General features: G+C 46.5%; 1 protein-coding gene across 1 annotated transcript in view; it reads left to right on the top strand.

The window, feature by feature from the left end:
* POU2F3 (POU class 2 homeobox 3) overlaps positions 1-17,416 on the top strand; it is a 59,856-nt gene extending 42,440 nt beyond the window's left edge. Inside the window, exons 7-14 of the mRNA XM_034754649.1 lie at positions 2,796-2,878; positions 4,424-4,606; positions 5,074-5,215; positions 6,789-6,925; positions 8,952-9,113; positions 13,554-13,620; positions 14,922-15,054; positions 16,022-17,416. Coding sequence (XP_034610540.1) covers positions 2,796-2,878; positions 4,424-4,606; positions 5,074-5,215; positions 6,789-6,925; positions 8,952-9,113; positions 13,554-13,620; positions 14,922-15,054; positions 16,022-16,061 — 947 coding nt within the window. The 3' untranslated portion in view covers positions 16,062-17,416. The remainder of the gene's footprint in view (positions 1-2,795; positions 2,879-4,423; positions 4,607-5,073; positions 5,216-6,788; positions 6,926-8,951; positions 9,114-13,553; positions 13,621-14,921; positions 15,055-16,021) is intronic.
* The last annotated feature ends 2,420 nt before the right edge of the window (positions 17,417-19,836 follow it).

Raw genomic sequence — 19,836 nt, 5'->3', positions numbered from 1 at the left:
CTAGAGTACGACAGTGTATAAACTCTGGATGAAAATTAGTTCAATTTGTCTAGACTGAGTGGACAATCTGTCTAGCACGGATGGCTCTTAAGCCGTTATCTCTGCCAAGTGCTACTGAGTAATATATCAAAAAACCACTTGCTGTACATGTAACAATAATCTACTAAACTAATTATCCTGAACAGGTAGGATTGGAATAATATACCACTAAACCGTTCGCTCTCAGTACCAACGCACTCATGTGCGATAGGAAACGCATCGTGCCAGAAAGCAGCACTGCGTTTAAATGTGAGAAAAATATGGAAGATTTCTTGGGTCCTGATATGTTGAACTCATAGGTTCATACAACTGAAGGCCAGAAGGGACCATTATGATTATCTATTCGGACCTCCTCCATAATACAGGCTGCAGGATTTCACCCAGTGATTTCTGAATCAATCCCTGACAAGTCTGCCTCTCTGGTACAATTTCCCTCCTCATTACAAGCTTTTATTTTTCTGGGGTTATGGGGGGAAGGGATGTGTTTTGCTTTTACAGCAATAGTGAATAAACCTTGACCAGTGAATAAACCTGGAGACATGCACAACCAGAGCCAAGCAGATTATTCTTTCTATGGTGTACATTTTATAAATCTAAATGTTAAGCACCTGATTTAAATTCCAGGAAGACAATCAATACAGTGAGTCTCCTCCAGTTTCCGGAAGCCACAGAGCTTTGTCTTATGAATTAGTTAAGGTTGTTAAAGCACCATGGAGGTAATAAGCATGGTAAAAGAGCCAAGTACTGCTATCCTCATCATCTGATTTCTGCAAGACAGTATTATGATTTATGCAGAGCCCAAAATGAGTCAGGTGTTTTAATGGTCAAGGAAAAGGACCAGGTCTCTGTCCGAAGGAGCTATTGTATTAATCTCAAGGGTCAAAAGAGTTAAAGGTGTCCGAAACTCTTTCACTGTCCGACATTTATAAGAGTGATACAAAGGTTTGGGGGAATTTCTACAGAGGTTTACTCTGTTTCTTGGCAAGCACCCAAAAGCTTTCCTCCTAAAAGATTCTTTTGAAAGTTTATTGACCAAACTCAAGAAATCAAAACAAACATTTATACTGACACTGAAATTAAGTTATTATGTGAAACAAACTTAATCAAAAAGTGTTTGTCGCTCTGCTTTGGGAGGCAGTGTCTCCCATTTTTTATTAATGACCTTGGATGAAAAAGAAGGAGTTAATTTTGCTGTCAGTCCTGTTGTGTGAAGGGTATTCACGTCTCCTGTTTGTAGCAGACAGGCAGACACAAGGTGGAGAAGAGAGAGGATAGAAAAGGTGAGCGAACGATGGCTTTGGTTGAAGCTTTTGGAGCACTGGACAGCTTGTCAATTACTAAGAGATGCTTTGGCTGGCAGGTTGACCAGGACACCGGGTGCTTGGACCCTGGTTCACGTTCCGGTCAGGGACATCATCTGGTTGGGTCCTTCCCCCTTAGACAGAGCAGGGTTGTGGCCATCTTGTCTCGCTGTGCTGATGCAGTGGAGTTGATTTCAGGATTCAGTGAAAAGCCGAGAAAGTCAGAGAGAGGATTAGGGTTGCCAGCCCCCCAGGAATTAAAGATTAATCTTAAATTAAAGATTATGTCATGTGATGAATCCTCCAGGAAACCATCTAGCCAAAATTAGCAACCCTAGATAGAATAGGAGGAAAGAAATAGTGGGGCAGAGAGTAACGCAAAAGAGAAGGGAGATAGAACAGGATCTTGCATGCCTCTGTGGCACTGGCAATTGGATATCCCCCTGATTGGCTGAGGATGGGGTGTCATGATGATACAATGGCTTTCAGGACTCTCAGATGAAAAACAAGTTTCCTTGAACAAGAGCAAGGCCTGATGGTCTTCCTCTCGGGGAGAAAATCCGTCTGTCTGATCCACTCCCTCTGTGTTGGGATTGGGGGAGATGAGATGAGTTAAAATGCGCCAGGGCAAGATGTGAGCTCGGAAGTGAAGATGCGTTGGGATGAAAACAAATTTCCAAAGTCTCCTTGGAAGAACCCCAAAAGGGGGGAAAAGTGGGAGGCATCATTCATCCCCTCGTTACTATGTCCACCTATTAGGCCTAGTGTCTGCCACTCCAATTTTGATCCATTGATTTCCAGACCCACATCATCTTGTTTATTAAGTCCAACCTCAACCTTGTATCTTATCAGTAGATCTGTTTCTGTTTGGACTAATTTGGTCTCTGTGTCTGGTTTCCTTGCACCTGTTCAAAACATTCTTTCTTGACCTACTTTCCATGGTTAATTCCCAAGCAGGCGAAAAATGATAAGTTATTGTGACGCCTTGTAAACTTTTTACAATTGAGCTTACAGTTAGGGGTAAATATTTAGGCCCAATAACCGCAACAGAGCTTGGTCAGATTTTAGATGTGATGTGATGAGTATTATAATAATTAACAGGAGGGAGATGGGCCTGGTAGGTTAAAGTACCAAGATCTAGCAATGATTCAACTGTGGTGTGCTCACGTAACAACCCCCCGACACATACCCCGAGGTTTGAATGCAGGGACTTTCAGCACCAAAGCACAGAAATCTACTAACTAACAGTACTAGGTTTCCCATCCCCATAGAACCTAAGCACAGGTCCCAAAAAGCTATGCACACCTATGATGCTATGCAGTTCCCCCATCTGTAAAATGGAGAAGATGATGTTTACCTTGGAGATCTATGGAGACCGTACTGTGTGATACAGAGTTGTCTAGATATTTAAGGAGAGGCCAGTCTAATCGAATCTCTCTCTCCCTCTCTCATCAGCTCTGCAGCCAAACATTCTCTCCTTTCCCCAGCAACAGAACAGCCTCATCCTCTCGCAGCCTGGACCCAGCCTAGCATCACAGGTAAACTACTTTCTGGCTGCCTCAGCTGGAAGCGGGATCAAACTGATTATGGGCATCACGTCAACAGCGAACCTGGATCCGCAGCCGTTTTGCGCCAGGGAAGTGGATTGCAGCCCAGGCTGTGGGGATTCACCTTTATCTGTGAATATCCCCACCCCACCCCGCAAGAGAGGAGAGGCGAGAGAGGGATTCCATCTCTATAGCTCATTCCAGCCTTGGCTGAGGCTGCTAGCAAGGGGGACAATCCGTGCCACTTGGTGGGTGCTGGTTTCTGATTGTGGATGTATTGCTCCACCCAAGCGTCCCGTCTTTCCATCTCCTTCTCCGACCCCTTCCAAACCACTCCCTAGGCCGGGAAGCCCTTGGCTTGCCTTTGCCTCAGTGAGATGTCATTCTTCAAAGAATCCAACAAGTTCCTATTCCCCACCCCCAATCCACAGCGCTTGTAACGCCCCCGTACAATCACAATTGCAGCTGCAGGGCACTTCATCACTCGTTCCCACTGCATCCTATTGCCTCCCTTCCTTGCCCCTGCATGTGTTTGCTTAGATCATAAAGCTCCTCAAGGCAAGGCCAGTGTCTTTTACAGCCTCATCAAGCACCTGGCCTGATGCAAGTGCTATGTAAACAATAGTAGTAACCTCTGAAGACTTTCCTGTCTAGTCTGCATCTGCTTTTGATGACTTGTTTGCCTTTGCGGCGGCCTCTGTTCATTCCCGCTTGTGGGCTCTTGGCAACTGTGCCCTGAGTTTCTGGCACCATTTGGAGAGAGCCATGTGCCCCTCCCAGCTGCTCTTTCAGATCCTTCAAGTCTCTACGGCCTTCAGTGGGATCATGCCGAGGCAGTGCTCTTGAGGAGGTAGAGGTTCTGGTTGGTCACTTCTCTATGCAGGCAATGGAATTCCATAGGTGACTCTACATGGGGTGCCAAAAACCTTCCTCCGTTCATCAGGCAAACTGAATACTCCCCAGGCCTGCGCCCCACAGGCATCAAGCAGAACCCTTATTGTAGAAACCTTTTTATCTTCCTTTCCCCCAGGCCACGCCAGGCTTGCGGGGGGCTCGGATGGGACGCAAAGTCAGCCCAGCCAGGGTTTGGAAAGTCACCACCCAACCCACAAGGCTTTGCCCTTCTTAGTAACTCAAACAGCGGCTCCCTTGATTTTTGCAGCTGATCAGATGAGTCAAGGGTCCAGCCTTTCATTTTTAAATACCCACCCTTCACTCCAGGTATTTGCTGTTATTTAATAGACATTCCCCGCAATGAATGCCAGCTCCCCATTACTGACCTAGGTTTTGTATTATAACGGCCCAACCTACATCCTGAACTTTGAGCCCACCTCCCCTAAAACAACTTACCCTTCTCATCCCACGCTTTTCTGGAAGGATCATTTTGCCCATCATTGACATGCAGCCCCCTCAGCAGTGGGATGTGGCAGCTGTTTAACAGCACACAGCCACACCAAGCAACGTTTGTTATGGTAGGACAGTGCAGAAAATCCTGTGGCTTTTCCGTTGTCGTGACTCTGGTTTTGTTTTTAACAGGCAGTGGGACGTTCAGGGCTCCCTGGGCCGTCTTTAGAGCCCCATCTGGAGGTGCCACAGCACTTGCAAGTTGCAAAACACATGCCGTCTTCGGCCGTATCAGACGAACCCAGCGACCTGGAGGAGCTGGAGAAGTTTGCTAAGACTTTCAAGCAGAGGCGAATCAAACTGGGGTTCACCCAGGTGAGGGGCAAAAGGCAGTCTGATGATGAGTGGTTTAATAGTAAGATGCACAAGGTGGGAGGGAATTGGGTATGGATGTGGGCATGAAGAGGAGGGGCAGGGTTGGGTGCAGATGTGGGTATAGAAGGGAGGGCTTGATGCAGATGTGGGCATGGAGGGGAGTTGTACAGATGTGCACTTTATGGGAACACCACCTTGAAAGCGCAGATGAACAATGGATGAACAAACCCCTCCTGAAGATACATTACCTGTAACCTCAAACCAAGCATAACAATTACCGTCAGCCTCTTTGGTGCGTACTGGGGTGTAGGAAGGATCTGGGAGTCTATCCCTAGTGGTGGAAGAGACTGGGTGAGGAAGCTGGTTTGCTGTTACAGTAGAAGTGACCTGGGAGTGAATTAACAACACGGTGGGGAGCTGCGAGTGGGTTTTCTCAGCGAATCCTTTCATTCTGGTTCCCCCGGCAGGGCGACGTGGGACTGGCCATGGGTAAGCTGTACGGCAACGATTTCAGCCAGACCACCATCTCCCGCTTCGAGGCTCTCAACCTGAGCTTTAAAAACATGTGCAAGCTCAAGCCCCTGCTGGAGAAGTGGCTGAGCGATGCAGGTAAGGCACAACACCGTGCTTGAGTGAAGGCTGCCATCTTGGCCAACAAAGCGGGGATCGAACCAGGCACCTCCAGAGCTAAAAAACACAAGCTGCTACAGCTCAAGCTCCCAGACTGGGGCAGTCACAGGCTCCTATCCTCTGAGAATTGGGCACCGAGGGGGACTTGTAACACGCACTCACCAATGGCATACACTTGCAGGGAGAAGGGAGGGTCACAGACAATGTCATCAGGGCTGACTCCAGGTTTTTGCCGCCCCAAGTGGCAAAAAAAAAAGCCACAATCGCGATCTGCGGCGGCAATTCGGCGGGAGGGCCTTCGCTCCGAGCGGGAGTGAGGGACCGTCCGCCGAATTGCCGCCGAATAGCTGCACGTGCCGCCCCCCTCCGGAGTGGCCGCCCCAAGCACCTGCTTGTGCCTGCAGCCGGCCCTGAATATCATGAACCCGTCGCCGGTTATCATGGTGTTGCGAGCTAAGCCACACAGACAGGGCATCCCATTATTCCAGCCACTTGCGAAGTAGTGGGCTCTTTTGATCAGCGTGTAGCCCTCAGACTCAAGAGATTTTCAGTTCTTTTCCTGGCTACTCTGCTGGGTAACCTTGGGCAAGTCCCTTTGCTACTTTCTGCCTCAGTTTCCCCATCTCTAAATGGGGGATATTGACAATTACCTCCTTTATAAAGTGCCCTGAGATCTGCTGATGAACCATGATTATGAGAGCTAGATATTTATTATCAAGAGACACCCTATTACCTGTAGCACTGCAGTCCTATGTTATGTATCCTTTATAGACTGCAAAGCTACTATGGGGCATTGTAGCCACATATACTTGAGCGACTGTGACATTCCATCCAGTGGTGACCTGGACACATTCAGCTGATTTTATTGCAACCGGGAATGTCTCAGCAACATGAGGCGAAACGCCCAACCCGGTCCCCAGCTGGTGTCAATCAGCATGGCGCCATTGAAGTCAGTGGAGCGACACCGGTTTCTGACAGTTGAAAACGTAGTGCTCAAGGTGGCTGGTTGGGAAACGTCGCCAAAAAGGTGGAAAACAATATTTTGGGGAAACATTCACTCCACCTTTTCTGACCAGCCTCAATTGAAGCTGGGTTTTGGGGCTATTTTGGGCAACATTAAAAGTGTTACCACTGGGGAAGGAGGGGTTCCGATACAGTATTCTGAGCCAGGATCTTTTACGTGTTTAGGGAGGGGTAGTGGTTCCCAGCCAGCTTTCAGGAGCAAAACTCAATGAATCACGAGTAAATCTTCATGATCATTGTGGCAAACCCCAAGCAGACCTAGCACCACGCGGAGTGATCTCTAGCTAGGTCCTTAAGACCATCTGGCGTATGTTCAGTACATTTGCTGCCAACACTCAGGATTCTGTGATGGCCCTTTTGCAGACTTTAGTCATTTTTGCCTCAGGGGCATGGACAAACTCTTGGCATTTTCAGTTTCAAGGACAGCAGGTTGTCACAGGTGGTCAGCTTCAGAAAAAAAACACCTCACAACGTGAACATATCTGCTGCCAAATCGTCTTGAATTCCTTTGTTCCCTCTTTTTCCCCAGAATCCACTCCTTTGGACTCCTCCGTGAGTACCCCTAATTCCTACCCTTCGGTGAGCGAGATGTTCGGGCGGAAGAGAAAGAAACGCACCAGCATCGAGACCAACATTCGTTCCACGCTGGAGAAGAGATTTCAAGATGTGAGGGGAAAATCTTACCACATGTAGTGAGCTCTGTCTCCCAGCCCGAAATGCCTGCTAGTTCTTGAGGCCTTGGCTACACTGGCGCTGTACAGAGCTGCAACTTGCTGCGCTCAGGGGTGTGAAAAAACACCCCCCCGAGCGCAGCGAGTACAGCGTTGTAAAGCGCCAGTGTAATCAGAGCCTGCAGCGCTGCACGCTCACTCACAGCGCTGCAAGTTACTCCCCTCGGAGAGGTGGAGTACATACCGCGCTGCGAGAGCCGCGGCAGCCCTGTGAAGTCCCGAGTGTAGCCAAGGCCTAAGCTAAGAGACATTTTCTTTTTTCTTTCAGGATTTTTTTTCTTAGAAACTTTTCTTGGTGAAAAAGGCAGGTTTGGGAACACCAAAATATTTCACGAATGCATGTCAATTTCAGCAGATTGTTTGGGTTTAAATATATGTATATATATATAAATGCTTCATTTGGACTTTTTTGTTTTAAATGCCAAGTTTTCAATTTTTCGATCGGAAATGACTTTTTGTTTAGAAATTTCCTTTCATTTTACTTTAAAAATTTTCAAAATGTCAGATGCTCAACATCTAAAAGCAGTGTTTCATTTCAGATTGAAAGAAATGTTTCAATTTCTTTGATTCGTCAAAAATTTCAAAAAAATTCAGTTTTGGTTTGACCCAAAATGATTTTTTTTTCCAATTTTTTAGAATTGCCAACAAACTAAAAAATCTCTTATTTATCAGCTAGGTAAGTGCTTTAGGAAAGAGAGAAGAAGATTTTACTAGAGCTATTTGGAAAATGGTATTTTGTTCCACAGACAATTTTGAATTTTTGGCAAAAAAATCAAAATATTTTAATTTTGAAGTACTGCCACATGGCATCATGGGCGTTGTAGTTTGGGTGCCTCAGCTCCCATCCTCCTTGATAGGCTGAGCTCCCTATCAGACTGCATCTCCCATGATGCACCATGGTATTATGTCTGTTTTATGATGCATCGTGGGAGATGAAAGTCCAGCTGGGGAGATCAGCCCATAGAGGAGGATAGGAACACAAGGCACTTGAACTGCAGTGCCCATGTGGCACCGTGATGACATTTTAGAATCAAAACTTCTCAATTTCAGAACATTCAGATTTTCAAAGAAAGATCAGAATTTGCTGCAGAAAGCAGACACTTCTTGCCAACAAACATATTCAGTTGAAAATGCCATCTTCCTCCAAAAAAAACAATTTAGATGGAAAATTTTCAACGGGCTCCAGTTTTTACCCTCCTCCTGCCCTAAATCTGATTGTATCAAACTTATCCTCCTAGGGCTGGTGAAAGAACAATAGACAGCCTCTCTCAAATTATCAGGAACATGCCCACTTTGGCCAACATGGAGTTTCCTGCTCTAGGGCTCCTTTAGAAAGGGGAAACTTTCTCAATATCCTAGTGTTAAGCTGTTGTTTTCTTTATTATTTAGAGGTCCTATTGAGATTGGAGCCCCTTTTTGCTAGGTGCTGTCCAAACATATAGAGAGTATCTCTGCACCAAAGAGTTTAACCTTGTGGGGGGGAGGGGCGGGAAGAAAGGAGGTTTCATTATCCCCATTTTATAAATGCGGATCAGAGGGATTAAGTGACTCACCCAAGGTCACACAAAGTCTGAGGGAGATCTAGAGAGTAGAACCCAGATCTTTTGAGTCCCTGTTCAGTGTCTTCACCACAAGACTATGCTTCCTAGCTTCTTCTTATGTGACCGCTTCTCCTTAAATACTGATCTGAGGCTCAGTGCTTTATATGCATAGAGGGTACACCTGTGCATTCTCACTGACTCTACTAGACGTTCACCAGTGTGACTCAAAACGTGGACCTTCCACCAGATCTCTACCCTTTCCCATAGAGAAACCCAAATCTTCTCCCCTCCCCAGTGAAAAGCCAAGTCCAGATTCCTCTCCTGTTGCCACTCAAACAGCAGGTGATCATACAGCCCACTGAGACTGTAAAATGAGTTCTACAGAGTTTTCTTTGTTCACGTAATGTCCTCTCTTACCAGAACCCCAAGCCCAGCTCGGAGGAGATCTCCATGATAGCAGAGCAGCTCTCCATGGAAAAGGAAGTGGTTCGGGTTTGGTTCTGTAACCGGCGCCAGAAGGAGAAGCGGATCAGCTGTCCAGTGCCATCCCCCATAAAATCACCCATCTACAACTCCAGACTGGTGAGAGCTGGTGGACCAAGGGGGTACTGGTTACTTTCCATAAGGCAGCAAGTGTAGCAGGGTACTAGGGAAACACGTGGCTTGCAGGAAAAGGAGGCAGCAACAGATGATCTCGTACATTTGTAGGGCATGGAAGCGTGCCTTGCCCCAAACTCTTCACAGATGAAACAGAAAGCGAGAGGGTTAGGTAATCAGAATGCCATTATCCAAATACTCCTGGGGCTAGTACCCTGACAACAAGTGGGCAAGACTTTTTTTCGTTTTAAGTTGCATCCAAAAATACGGCACTTTCAACAGCACCCTGGAGGCTCCTAGAGGCATTGGCTCAGCACTGACTCAGTGGGAGGAGCATTATCTACTGAATCATCAGCTTCACTTCCTGCAGTGCAGTTCCCTCTAGCTGGGCTTTGGTTACCGCTGACTCAGTGGGAAGAGTACTGTTGATGGAATTAACACCATCTGATTCCCCAGCACCTCCAGGGGAAAGGTGTGGGAGATGTGGCTGTGCAGGGGATGGATTGAGCTGGTATTCAGCATGCCAGGCTGCACTTGTCTGATGGTCTCATCCCTCTCCGTAGAATGCAATTGTTTATGCTCTTTTTTAAAATAAAGACCAGATCACCGGCTGGTGTAAATCAGTAAAGTGCTAGGCTGATTTACACCAGTTAAAAATCTGGCCCTATGTTGCTAGCCTTTACCGTTGCAAAGAAAAGTTTTCAAATGCTAATGGAGGCTGAGTTTTAAACAATATCTCTGAGAGTTCAGAACTGCCTCCCTTCATCTCAGTGGGCTGTTATCTCGTAAACCATCATCACTAGGCTTCAATCTCAATGGACATTGGAGAAGAAACACTGAATTGCTCTGGAACAGTGGGTGGAGTACACGTCCACCAGTCTATCCCTTTTCCTCTCCTGCCATGGGATTAGGTGGTGGCGGCTGGAGAATTTATCAGGATGGGAGAATGGAAGGGGCCACCTAGAAGCAAGACACAAGGGATTAGAAAATGAGGATGTGTTAGAGCATGGCCCTGAGGAAGCCGTGCTAACTAACATGATGTTAAATGTGACTTTGCAGTCACTTTAAACAGCCAAGTCCTGTTCAAGGTGCCCGCTGGTACTGGGTAAACCCAGCTAGGAAACATAGGGCTAACCATGACCGGCTCACAGGATGTTAAACAAAGCTAGTCCTTGCCTAAGTGACACTGCCCACGAAGTCGTGTTCAACATCATGTTAGTTAACACAGCTGCTCCAGGACTTGTTCTCATCCAATCAGGAAGTGAAGCCTTCAGCCACAAATGACGACCCAGGTTAGAGTGATGTTTCTCCCCTTTGGCCCCAGTTCAGCAAAGCATTTAAGCATGTGCTTAACTTCAGTGGCACTTGAGCACGTATGTAAGTGCGCTGCTGGGTCAGGGCATCTGAGACCAGAAGGCGGCATCCGTCGCTGCAGCTTCTTTCGCCCCTCGCCAAGCCTGGCAGTGCAGCATTATAACCGCTCCCAGCCTGATGTGCAGACAGGGCTCTCTGCTTTTCGGAGTGCATGGCAGTGCCAGGGGGAGGTGGCACAATCTTATGTAGCCTCGTTGCAGAGCACGAGCTGCTCTCGAGTATGGGGGGCACTGCATATAAAAGACACTCCCTGTTTCTTTGCCCACCTCAGTAGCTGCGGGCTTTGACTTGGCACCCAGAGGTTTCCTATTAAGGCAGGTCTGTAGCTTGTCGACAGTCTAATAGGCCTGGCTACAGTATCAGGTGAATCCTGCTGCAGAAGTGTCTGCAAACACTCATTCAGCGCCTTAGCTTTGACGGTATCAGTGGCCTCTTTTAGTCACTGTCCATGAATGTTTTCATGAGTGAATTTTTGTTGGAAAGGGCGATCGTGTAAAGAGAGAGCATCACAAATATGCGTTCAATAGTGTATTTGTAATCTGCTGGTGAGTGGGTACAGCCAAATACTGCTGCCAGTTAATGAGCTGAGCTCAAGTGGCAAGAGTCTATTCTGCGGTGCTGAAGGTTGCTGGGGATTCATATGGGGGCAGGGCGGTCATTATGTATTCACAAGGGACAGTCTCATCTTGAAATCTCAGTGGGTTTGGGAGTCATCCAGTCAGGGAGCAGCAAAATACCATGTGACTTTTGGCCATCAGTTGCACAGCAGGACAAGCTTCTTGCAAGCAATAAATATTCAAAGCAATAGTTTTTGTGAGTAGATTTGCCATGAACTTGTTGGCTGAAGTATGATCACGAGCTATTCACTGATCATGCCAAACAATTTGTTATATTTGTTTGATTAAATTTATACAAATAAAAACAGGCGTAGACGCCCCTCCCTCCCGGAAACTAATTACAGCCACAAAAATCTTAATTGGCAGCTAGCCCCAGACCAGGCAATAAAATTCAGCCCCCTGAAAAGAAAAAAATTCAGTGAAGTCGTTAAGAACGAGGCCACGATTTTCAAAAGTGACTAGTGATTAAAGATGCCTCTGATTTTGCGTCCAACTTGAGACGCCTGGAAGGGCCCTGATTTTCAAAGGATGTGCTCAGTGCTTTTGAAAATCTTGGTCTAGGTTTGTAAACCTCCAAGTTTCTTCACAGATAATTAACAGAATTTGAAAATAAGGGCACGTCTCCAAAATGTAGTCGCTCTAACTTACATCTGCATACAATTGCCACAGTAATTACATCGCTTGTGTGTGTCTCCACTTTGCTCCTTGTGTCAGCAGCGCGCATCTTCACCTGGAGCACTTGCACTGATTGAATTGTCAGTTTGGGGCATTGTGGGACAGCTTCTGAAAGCCAGCAACAGTCAATGTAAGCAATGCAGTGTCTACAGTGACACTGCATTGACCTAACTACGTCGACTCTATGCCTCTCGTGGAGGTGAAGTTATTAAGTTGGTGTAGCAGGCAAGGTGGGAGAGAAATTTTAATGTAGACCCTTCCTTAGGTTGACGTAAGCTGCCTTTTGTCAGCCTAACTGTAGTGTAGACCAGATTTAAGCCCCATGTTGAGATCCTCAGCAGCGCTTCTAGTCCCCCTGCACTGGGGTGAATTTTGCCCAAACAGAAAAATGGGACTAGCTTTGCCAGTCAGAGGCAGGGAGCAAAGCTGGTCAAAAACCATGAAAAAACGTTGGCAATTTTTACCTGAAAATGTTTTTCATCGGAAGATATTTTTGATGAAAAAATTCTCCACTGAGCTGTGGAGCCAGTCAGAGAATGCCCCCCCCCCCCCAAAAAACCCCAGTGTTTTCAAAAACTTGTGCACATTGGTTTTTGTTTGAAAATAAACAAGCAAACCGCCCAATTCCAAAGCTTATAACACCCTCATGCTTCAGAGCATAAGCCAATTTTTAAATATTAGGGATTGGGGGGAAAAATTCCTGGACAGATTATCCCATAACTGCAGGGTTTCTTGCACCTTCCTCAAAGGCATCTGGTGCTGGCCACTATTGGAGACAGTCTAGATGCCCCCCTGGTCTGATTTGTTATGGCTGGGAGTGGGAATCCTAGAACAGGGGCAGTGTGTGTAGATTCTGCGGAACGCAGCAGCTTAGTAGATAGGGGTCTCTTGTCATCCTTTGGTGAAGGAGGCTGCCCTCTGCCTGTCTTTCCCTTAGATTAGAGGTTCCCAAACTGTGGTTGGTGAAGGGTCCCAAGATCTTGCTGGAGAGCCATAGCGAGCTGCCTGGTTATATGGTGCTGGTTCTCTTCCTGGTTTCCAGCTGAGACAAACAGAAGCAGTGGGATGGGGGGATGAAACAAAGAGCAGAGGGGACTGTGGGCCTGCTTCTCTTCTCACTTATGCGGGTGTGACTCCGGGGTAACTCCAGGGAAGCCAATGGAGCTACGTTGCTCTGAATAACACCCGTGTTACACCAATGTAAATGACGGAGACTCAGGCCCGGAGCTCGTAGCCTTTTGGAACAGACCAGAACATCTATCACGGGAAAGGCGACTTAAAATACGTAAATGTTTTCCAAACATAACGTGTCCAGGCAAGCAACCGTTCTAGTACCACCGCAACGTTGTGTGAGTGGGGAACCACCCTGTGGGACGGCTAATGGGAGAGGAGATGTCCATCAGACAACCTCTCTTCTGAGATCGGCTCCGCACTGTGAAAAAACTTGAGAGCCCCAGCCCTGGAGTGAGCCCGTGTTTGTGTGTGTTTGGGACGAAGGGATTGGCGTCTACACATGCACAGTCCAGGATGCTGCCCAGGGGGAATGGTGTGCCTTTCTCGCAATACTAATGTGGGAATCTGAACTGTATCTGAATAAGAAATCTATGTGGGTGTGTGTACAGTAGACTAAGGGATTCCTGTGGGAATGGGAGGTGAGTCCGTGACGGTGTGTACTACTAAGTGAATGGCACTCTGGGATCTATGTTCTTATTAATAACTGTGTGTCACTAATTCACTGCTGGCTTCTGTTCCCTTCCAGGTCTCTACCTCAGGCTCCCTGGGCCCCCTCTCAGTCAATCCAATCCACAGCACCATGCCTGGGACAGGTAAGCCTGGCTCAAGGATTGATGCCTCTCTCCCAGGGCCGGCTCCAGGATTTTGGCCGCCCCAAGCAGCAAAAAGAAAAAAAGTGGACCAAAAAAAACCAAAAAAAGCCACGATCACGATCTGCTCTACCACCGCCGCTTCAGTTTTCAGCGGCAATTCGGCGGCGGGTCCTTCGCTCCCAGAGGGACCCGCCGCCAAATTGCCGCAGAAGAGCGGGACATGCCGCCCCTCTCCGTTGGCCGCCCCAAGCACCTGCTTGCTGGGCTGGTGCTTGGAGCCGGCCCTGCTCTCTCCTTTCCTTCACTGATAGCAAATTCCCTCTTGCTCTGCCGCCGATCAGTACTTAGACCTTATATTTGATCCAAAGGCTGCTTGCATTTCAACATTTGCAGACCATCCTAGATGGACTCCTGGACTGACTGCAATTAGCTGCCTGACATGACCAGTTCAGCAGCGAGGGGTGCAGATGGTAGAATCCGCATCTTCACTCTGGCCAAGTAGAGGAAATTCCCCCGGGGCGGAATGTTTCCTGTCTTCTCGCAGGCAAACGCTGATATCTAGGGATGGAAGAGACCAGAGCAAAACCCTGGATCCAAATACTCCTGAACTTTGAGAGGAGCTGGCTCCGGATCGATCTATTTCTCGTCTGATTCTTAGATTGTCAGCTCTTTGGAGCAGGGACTGTGTGTCTGTTCTGTGTCTGTGCAGCGCTTAGCGCAGAGGGGTCCTGTTCCATGACTAGGGGCTCCTAGGCATGATGACGATAATTATAATAGGGGCTCAAGTCTCTCTGTGCCAATGTGAAGGGCTTCGGAACAAGACTCAACTCCCCAGCCTGGATTTATTTATCTTTTTAAACTCCTTCACCTGCTCTCACCCAATCTCTCCCCCTTCCTTCTGCTGTCTTCCTTCCTTCCTTCCTTCCTTCCTTCCATTCTATCCCCAAATCTGCCTCCCTCCCACCCGCCTTGCCGCTGCCTCCAAGTTCTGGCAGAGGGTTTGGGGCTGGGAACACGCTCCACGGGGTGTGTCCTTGGAGGAAGATTCTGGCGTCTCTTCAGCAGAGACGTGGCAGATCTCACACTGGAGGAACCATGTGCTCCAGTCGCTGTGCTTTGCTGCAAGGAGGATGCCCCCTGACCTCTTGTGTAGGGGTGTCTAGCTTGTCAGACCAGGGCACGGTTAACATGCATTCGCTATTGCAGCAAGCCAAGGAATAAGGAGAGCAGTGGGACAGATGCGCCTGCTCCCCAGTAAGAAAGAAGAGGTGAGCCTCATTCTTGTCTCTCTTCTCGTGCAGTAACATCGTCGTGTTCCCCTGGGAACACCAGCAGGCCCTCATCCCCCAGTACAGGGCTCCATGCCAGCAGCCCCAGCGCATCCCAGAGCAACTCCAAAGCCACAATGAACTCGTCCAACTTCAATCCTTCTGGGTAAGGCGATGGGGAGCACCTGGCACTAATGCCCAGGGCATGGCGGAGCAAACAGGACCCTCGAGAAGAACATTCAGGGCTCGCTGCATACTGTAGTGATGGCCTTTAGAAAAACCAAGTTAGATGAGGTCATTCCATTGTGGTGGTTTCATGCTCACTCTGAGAGTCCATGGGGAATGGCTGTTTTCTGCTTCCAGACTTATAGGAAAGACCACATTTCTTTGAAATCACCTGCTAGCAAAAATTCGGCATGTGAGCAGGTATGGGGGCTGTGATGCTTTCCTCCTGTATGTGGTAGGCACAGTGGGGGAAAGGAGAGAGGAAGAGAAGATGTATTTTGCTGTTGCTCCTACTTAGACCCTCTCCTCTGCATCCAAGCTGCCCTCCCAGGGACTGACCCGCTGTGTCCACCCACAGATAAAGCTGGGGATACATTTCCTTTGTCTGTTCTGTCCCCAGCAGATTCCCCGTGCTTTGGGGCGAAGCCCTTCTAGCTGTTTCTCATCACATGCCCCGCAACTAAGTTCAGTGCTGCTGCTGGTGTCCCTCTCCTCCCCGGGTCACTGCTGCTCCTGCTCCCAACCAGCATTGCTCATGACAGCGGCGACAAGTTAGCAGAAAGCAAACCCAGAGCGTGTTGGGTGTTGCAGCAGCTGCTGTACCTCCTGACTCATGGAGGAACTTGTTCTGATCCTGTACACCTGCGACGAGGCAGGATCTGGTCTTACGTTGCCCCTGTGACTCCGCGTGCATGAAATCTGAGCATGGCAGATGCTTCTTGGCCATTCAGAGAAGACTGGCTTGGTTATAGTGCAACCCACCCTGAGTTTTGCTGTGAACCCCCAGTTGGGTTTAGAGGATCGGTTGCTGGCTAAGTAGAGCTACAGATGAAATAATGATGGGCTCCCGTTTCAGGGGAAAGGAAAATAATGGTACATTCGTGTTTGTTGTTGCCTTTGTTTTTCAGATCTTGGTACCGATGGAATCAACCCACTTACCTCCATTGAGGCTGTTGCTCCATCATGCACAAAGGGAGCCCTGACTTCTAGCCATGGACCAAAGTTTGGAGCGACGGTGCCTTCAAAGTGCAGCAGAAGGAAGGTCTTGCTTATGGGAGCCCAGCACAGCTGAACTGTTTAGAGACTCGAGCTGTAACTGAGCCTCCCAGGAGATTCTCAACTCCAGCAGTGAAATTTAACACCCTTCTAGGTGTTAACCAAAACAATCCCTAACTTAGCCATAGCGGCACCAAACACTGTCCAACGTGTGCGGATCTCCGCGATGCTCTGTATTGTCTGGCAATAGCTAATCTGGATGGATTTCCATATCTCACTCCTCCTTCTCCTAGCTCATTTCAGAGCTTCCCATGAGAAGGGTCTGCAGTGCCGTATCTGAACCCACACCCCTCCGTCCGCACCCACATCCCAGAAACCCCTGAACTGAACCCAGGTTACCACGGTCATTTCACCAAAGGCCTGCATCTAGATGTGAGCTTTGGTATCCTATCGACTTCCCAGGTTAATGTCATTGTGCTTTATTCCCTGCTCAACCTACTCAATGGTTTGCCCCTTTCCTAAAGCTCTTTTCTTGCTTTCTTTAAATGTTTAGAGCCAGGTGCCTCTTTACCTTTTTGTCTTCCATTAAAAAAAAAAAAAAAGCACCTTATTTGTTAAGACACTGCTCCGGTCATCGCTCAGCTCCAATCCTTGCCCCACTGCTCCCTGGGTGGCTGTCACTCTTAGACATCATGGGTGAAATTCTGGCTCCTTTGAAGCCAACAGGAGTTTTGCCCCAGGATTTCGCCTCATGTTTATTTTGCTTCCCTCTTATTTATCCATTGGGCTTCATCAGCTACCAAACAACAAGACCTGCCTAAGTTTGTCTGTGTGTGTGTGTACGTGCCGAGCATTTTGGCTGAATTATTAACATGTAAATAGCTTTCCCATTCTTTGTGGTATGTTCTTCCATTCCTGGGAGGACAGTTTGTATAACTCAGGTGTGAATTTTGAGGATTTTATTTTTCTGTGTGTGTATTGTTTAATTTCATTAAAAACCAAAGTATAGAAAATGTAACAAATTTCACAGAGTATCAACAGGGAAATCATGCTCATTTCACAGCTCATCTATCTGAAAGGAGCAGATATTTCATTTTGTGGAGTAGAATTAAGACATGAAATACATTACAAAGTCATGAGCCACATTCTCAGCTGGTGTCACTTGTCATAATTCCAATGATTTCAGTAGAGCTTCAGGGATGTACACCAGCTGACGCTCTGGTTCATAACGTGTAAATAGACATTCTGGTTTGCAATGTTAATTCTATTTCTTTTTCTGATAATCTGATGGTTATTTTTAGGCAAACACTAGCTACATTTTTAGGAGTAAAAATCCTGTTTCGTTAGTGGTTTGAACAATTGTTTTCCTTGATTCAATGTTGTTTTTAAAAGCTCCCCAAAAGGCTCTACATTCTGGGGTTGTACCCCACAATGAATTAATGGATCTTTAGGGTTTCTCAGTCGCTTCCACACACAGAACTCAATTCTGCAAACGTTGTCTATTTCAGCTGTGTATATTTGATAGAACCTTATTCTGTAATTTTCTGGTTCGTTGGTTTTTTTTCCCCCGGAAACCAGAAACTCTAATAATAACTACAGCTGATTGAAAAATGGTTTCATTCAAACTTTTCTGTGAATGGTTTCATTTTTTTTCCAACAAAATATTTTGAAGTAAAAAGGGGATAAAGAGTGGAGAGTTTTTTTCCCCCTCCAATGAAATTTTTTCCCAAAGAATTGAAAAATGTCTTTTCTTTTTTAATAAAAAAAAAAAATCAAATAAAATGGAAACAAATTTTTTTTGCAAAATTGTTCATTTTGGTCAAAAAGGCATTTTCTGTCAGGGGAAAAAAAGTTTCACTGGAAAATTTTCAATCAACTCCAATAATAAGAATAAGAATAATTAATAAAAGTCCGGATCTCATCCATTAACTTGAATGGAGCTACATTTATTTATACCAGATGGGGATATGGCCCCAAATCTTTGGGTCTGATTCTCCACTACCTTCTAACTATATGACTCCATTAATTTCAGTGACCGATATACAACTGGTAAAAAGGCAGAAGAGAAATCCGGGTCAGTATGTCCAGAAAACTTTCTACTTATGGCCCTTTGCATCATATGGCTAGAATTTTCTTAGTGGCTCTTGCTAGCAGAGTCCTTGTATAGTTTCCCTTGCCAATATGGAAAGAGATTTTTTTCCCCAGAACTGTACTAGACAAATGGAGCTATAAGAGACAAAGGGGACATTTATTTAACCACTGGATTCTCTCGGGAAAAACAAACTCTACACTGGTCAAGGAAACCGCACTCTAACTATGATCTAATAATTGCATTTTAAACCCTGCTGTGGCCTGCATGGCTCGACCTCAGAGGATTATCCTGCAAATACTCCCCACCCTTACTGCTGTCAATTGTCCCATTAGCTTCAATGGGATTTCTCGCAATAGCGTGCTCTATGCCTAAACATAAGGCCCCAACTGTGCACAACAGAACACCTGTGTGGAAACACATTACCTTCACTAGGTGCAGCAGTCACCAAGCCCTCCTTGATGGTGCAGGATTGGTGCATAAGTGTTTATGGGTTTAAGACTATAATGTGGACAAAAAGTACTGGTAAAGGTGACACCTAACAATTTAAAATCCTACAGAATGCTACAGGACCCACTGTTGTCAACTACTGTATTTTGAGGCCATAACTAAAATACCACAGTATATTTTTATACGGGGGAACTTGGTTCTATGACTGATACAAATGAGCCCTCTGCTTTGCACATGGGACTCTGTTAAAGAGACACTCTAAGGTATTGTGGGCCTAGCATTTTGATTGTTTTCATTGGAAACCTAATATGAACAGAAATATTTTAGTCTATTATAAAACATCAATGAAAACAGCTTTTTGTTTGTATTCAAATAGTTCTCTTGGCAAGAATCTGCCACCTGAATATTGCAGCCTTGTGCTGATTCATGAGAACTGACAGTGAAACTGACCAGAAGCAAAAGTGAAATAGACTAACCTAGTTCCACTGTCCAAGATGAGGGAGCTGCAAAAGGTAACAAACAGCACTGACCTTGAAAATCCAACTTCAATACATTTTTCAATGGGACTTGTGCTCCTAAATCATGCAGGCACTTTTCAAATTCCCATATTTAATGCATTATTAGTAACCTGCCTGATTAGCTAGTGGGCTTATAATAGATGTGTTTGAATCTGAATTTGTTTCCAAGTACATTGAGATAGCAACTGGAAACCTGAGTATTTTTACCTCCATCATTAAAATGCATGATCTTTCAACCCTGGAGTGGGGTCTCCACTTTGAGAAATGAGTAAAGATTACATGGACAAATGCAGAAGTTATGAGCTCAATCCTGATGGATTCTTAGTGCCTGCTCTTCCCATTCAGTGCCAGGGAGCTTAGAACCCTTGTTCAGCAGTTCTTTCATACACATTTACCTGGTGGAATTTACTCACAACCATCCTGTACTAATGCTGCCCCCAATGGAGACTTAGTCCGCATAATCTCTGGCTGAGACTAGTTTTGGAAGATATATATATGAGAGCGTGTGGAGTCGAGCGACGCTACGCCCGGCTCATGAGACAGCTCATGGTGTCTGACACCATCATGTAGTCCAGAGACATTTATACAGAACACATCACAGGACACCGTCAATACCACATTGAGTAATGGAGACTGCCGACCAGGGAAATAACCCACTTCCTTCCCTGAC

This window comes from Trachemys scripta, chromosome 21, assembly GCF_013100865.1.
Source record: "Trachemys scripta elegans isolate TJP31775 chromosome 21, CAS_Tse_1.0, whole genome shotgun sequence".
NCBI classification, from domain to species: Eukaryota; Metazoa; Chordata; order Testudines; family Emydidae; genus Trachemys; species Trachemys scripta.
Note: the sequence above shows the minus strand (reverse complement) of the source record. Positions and strands in the feature narration are given on the sequence as shown.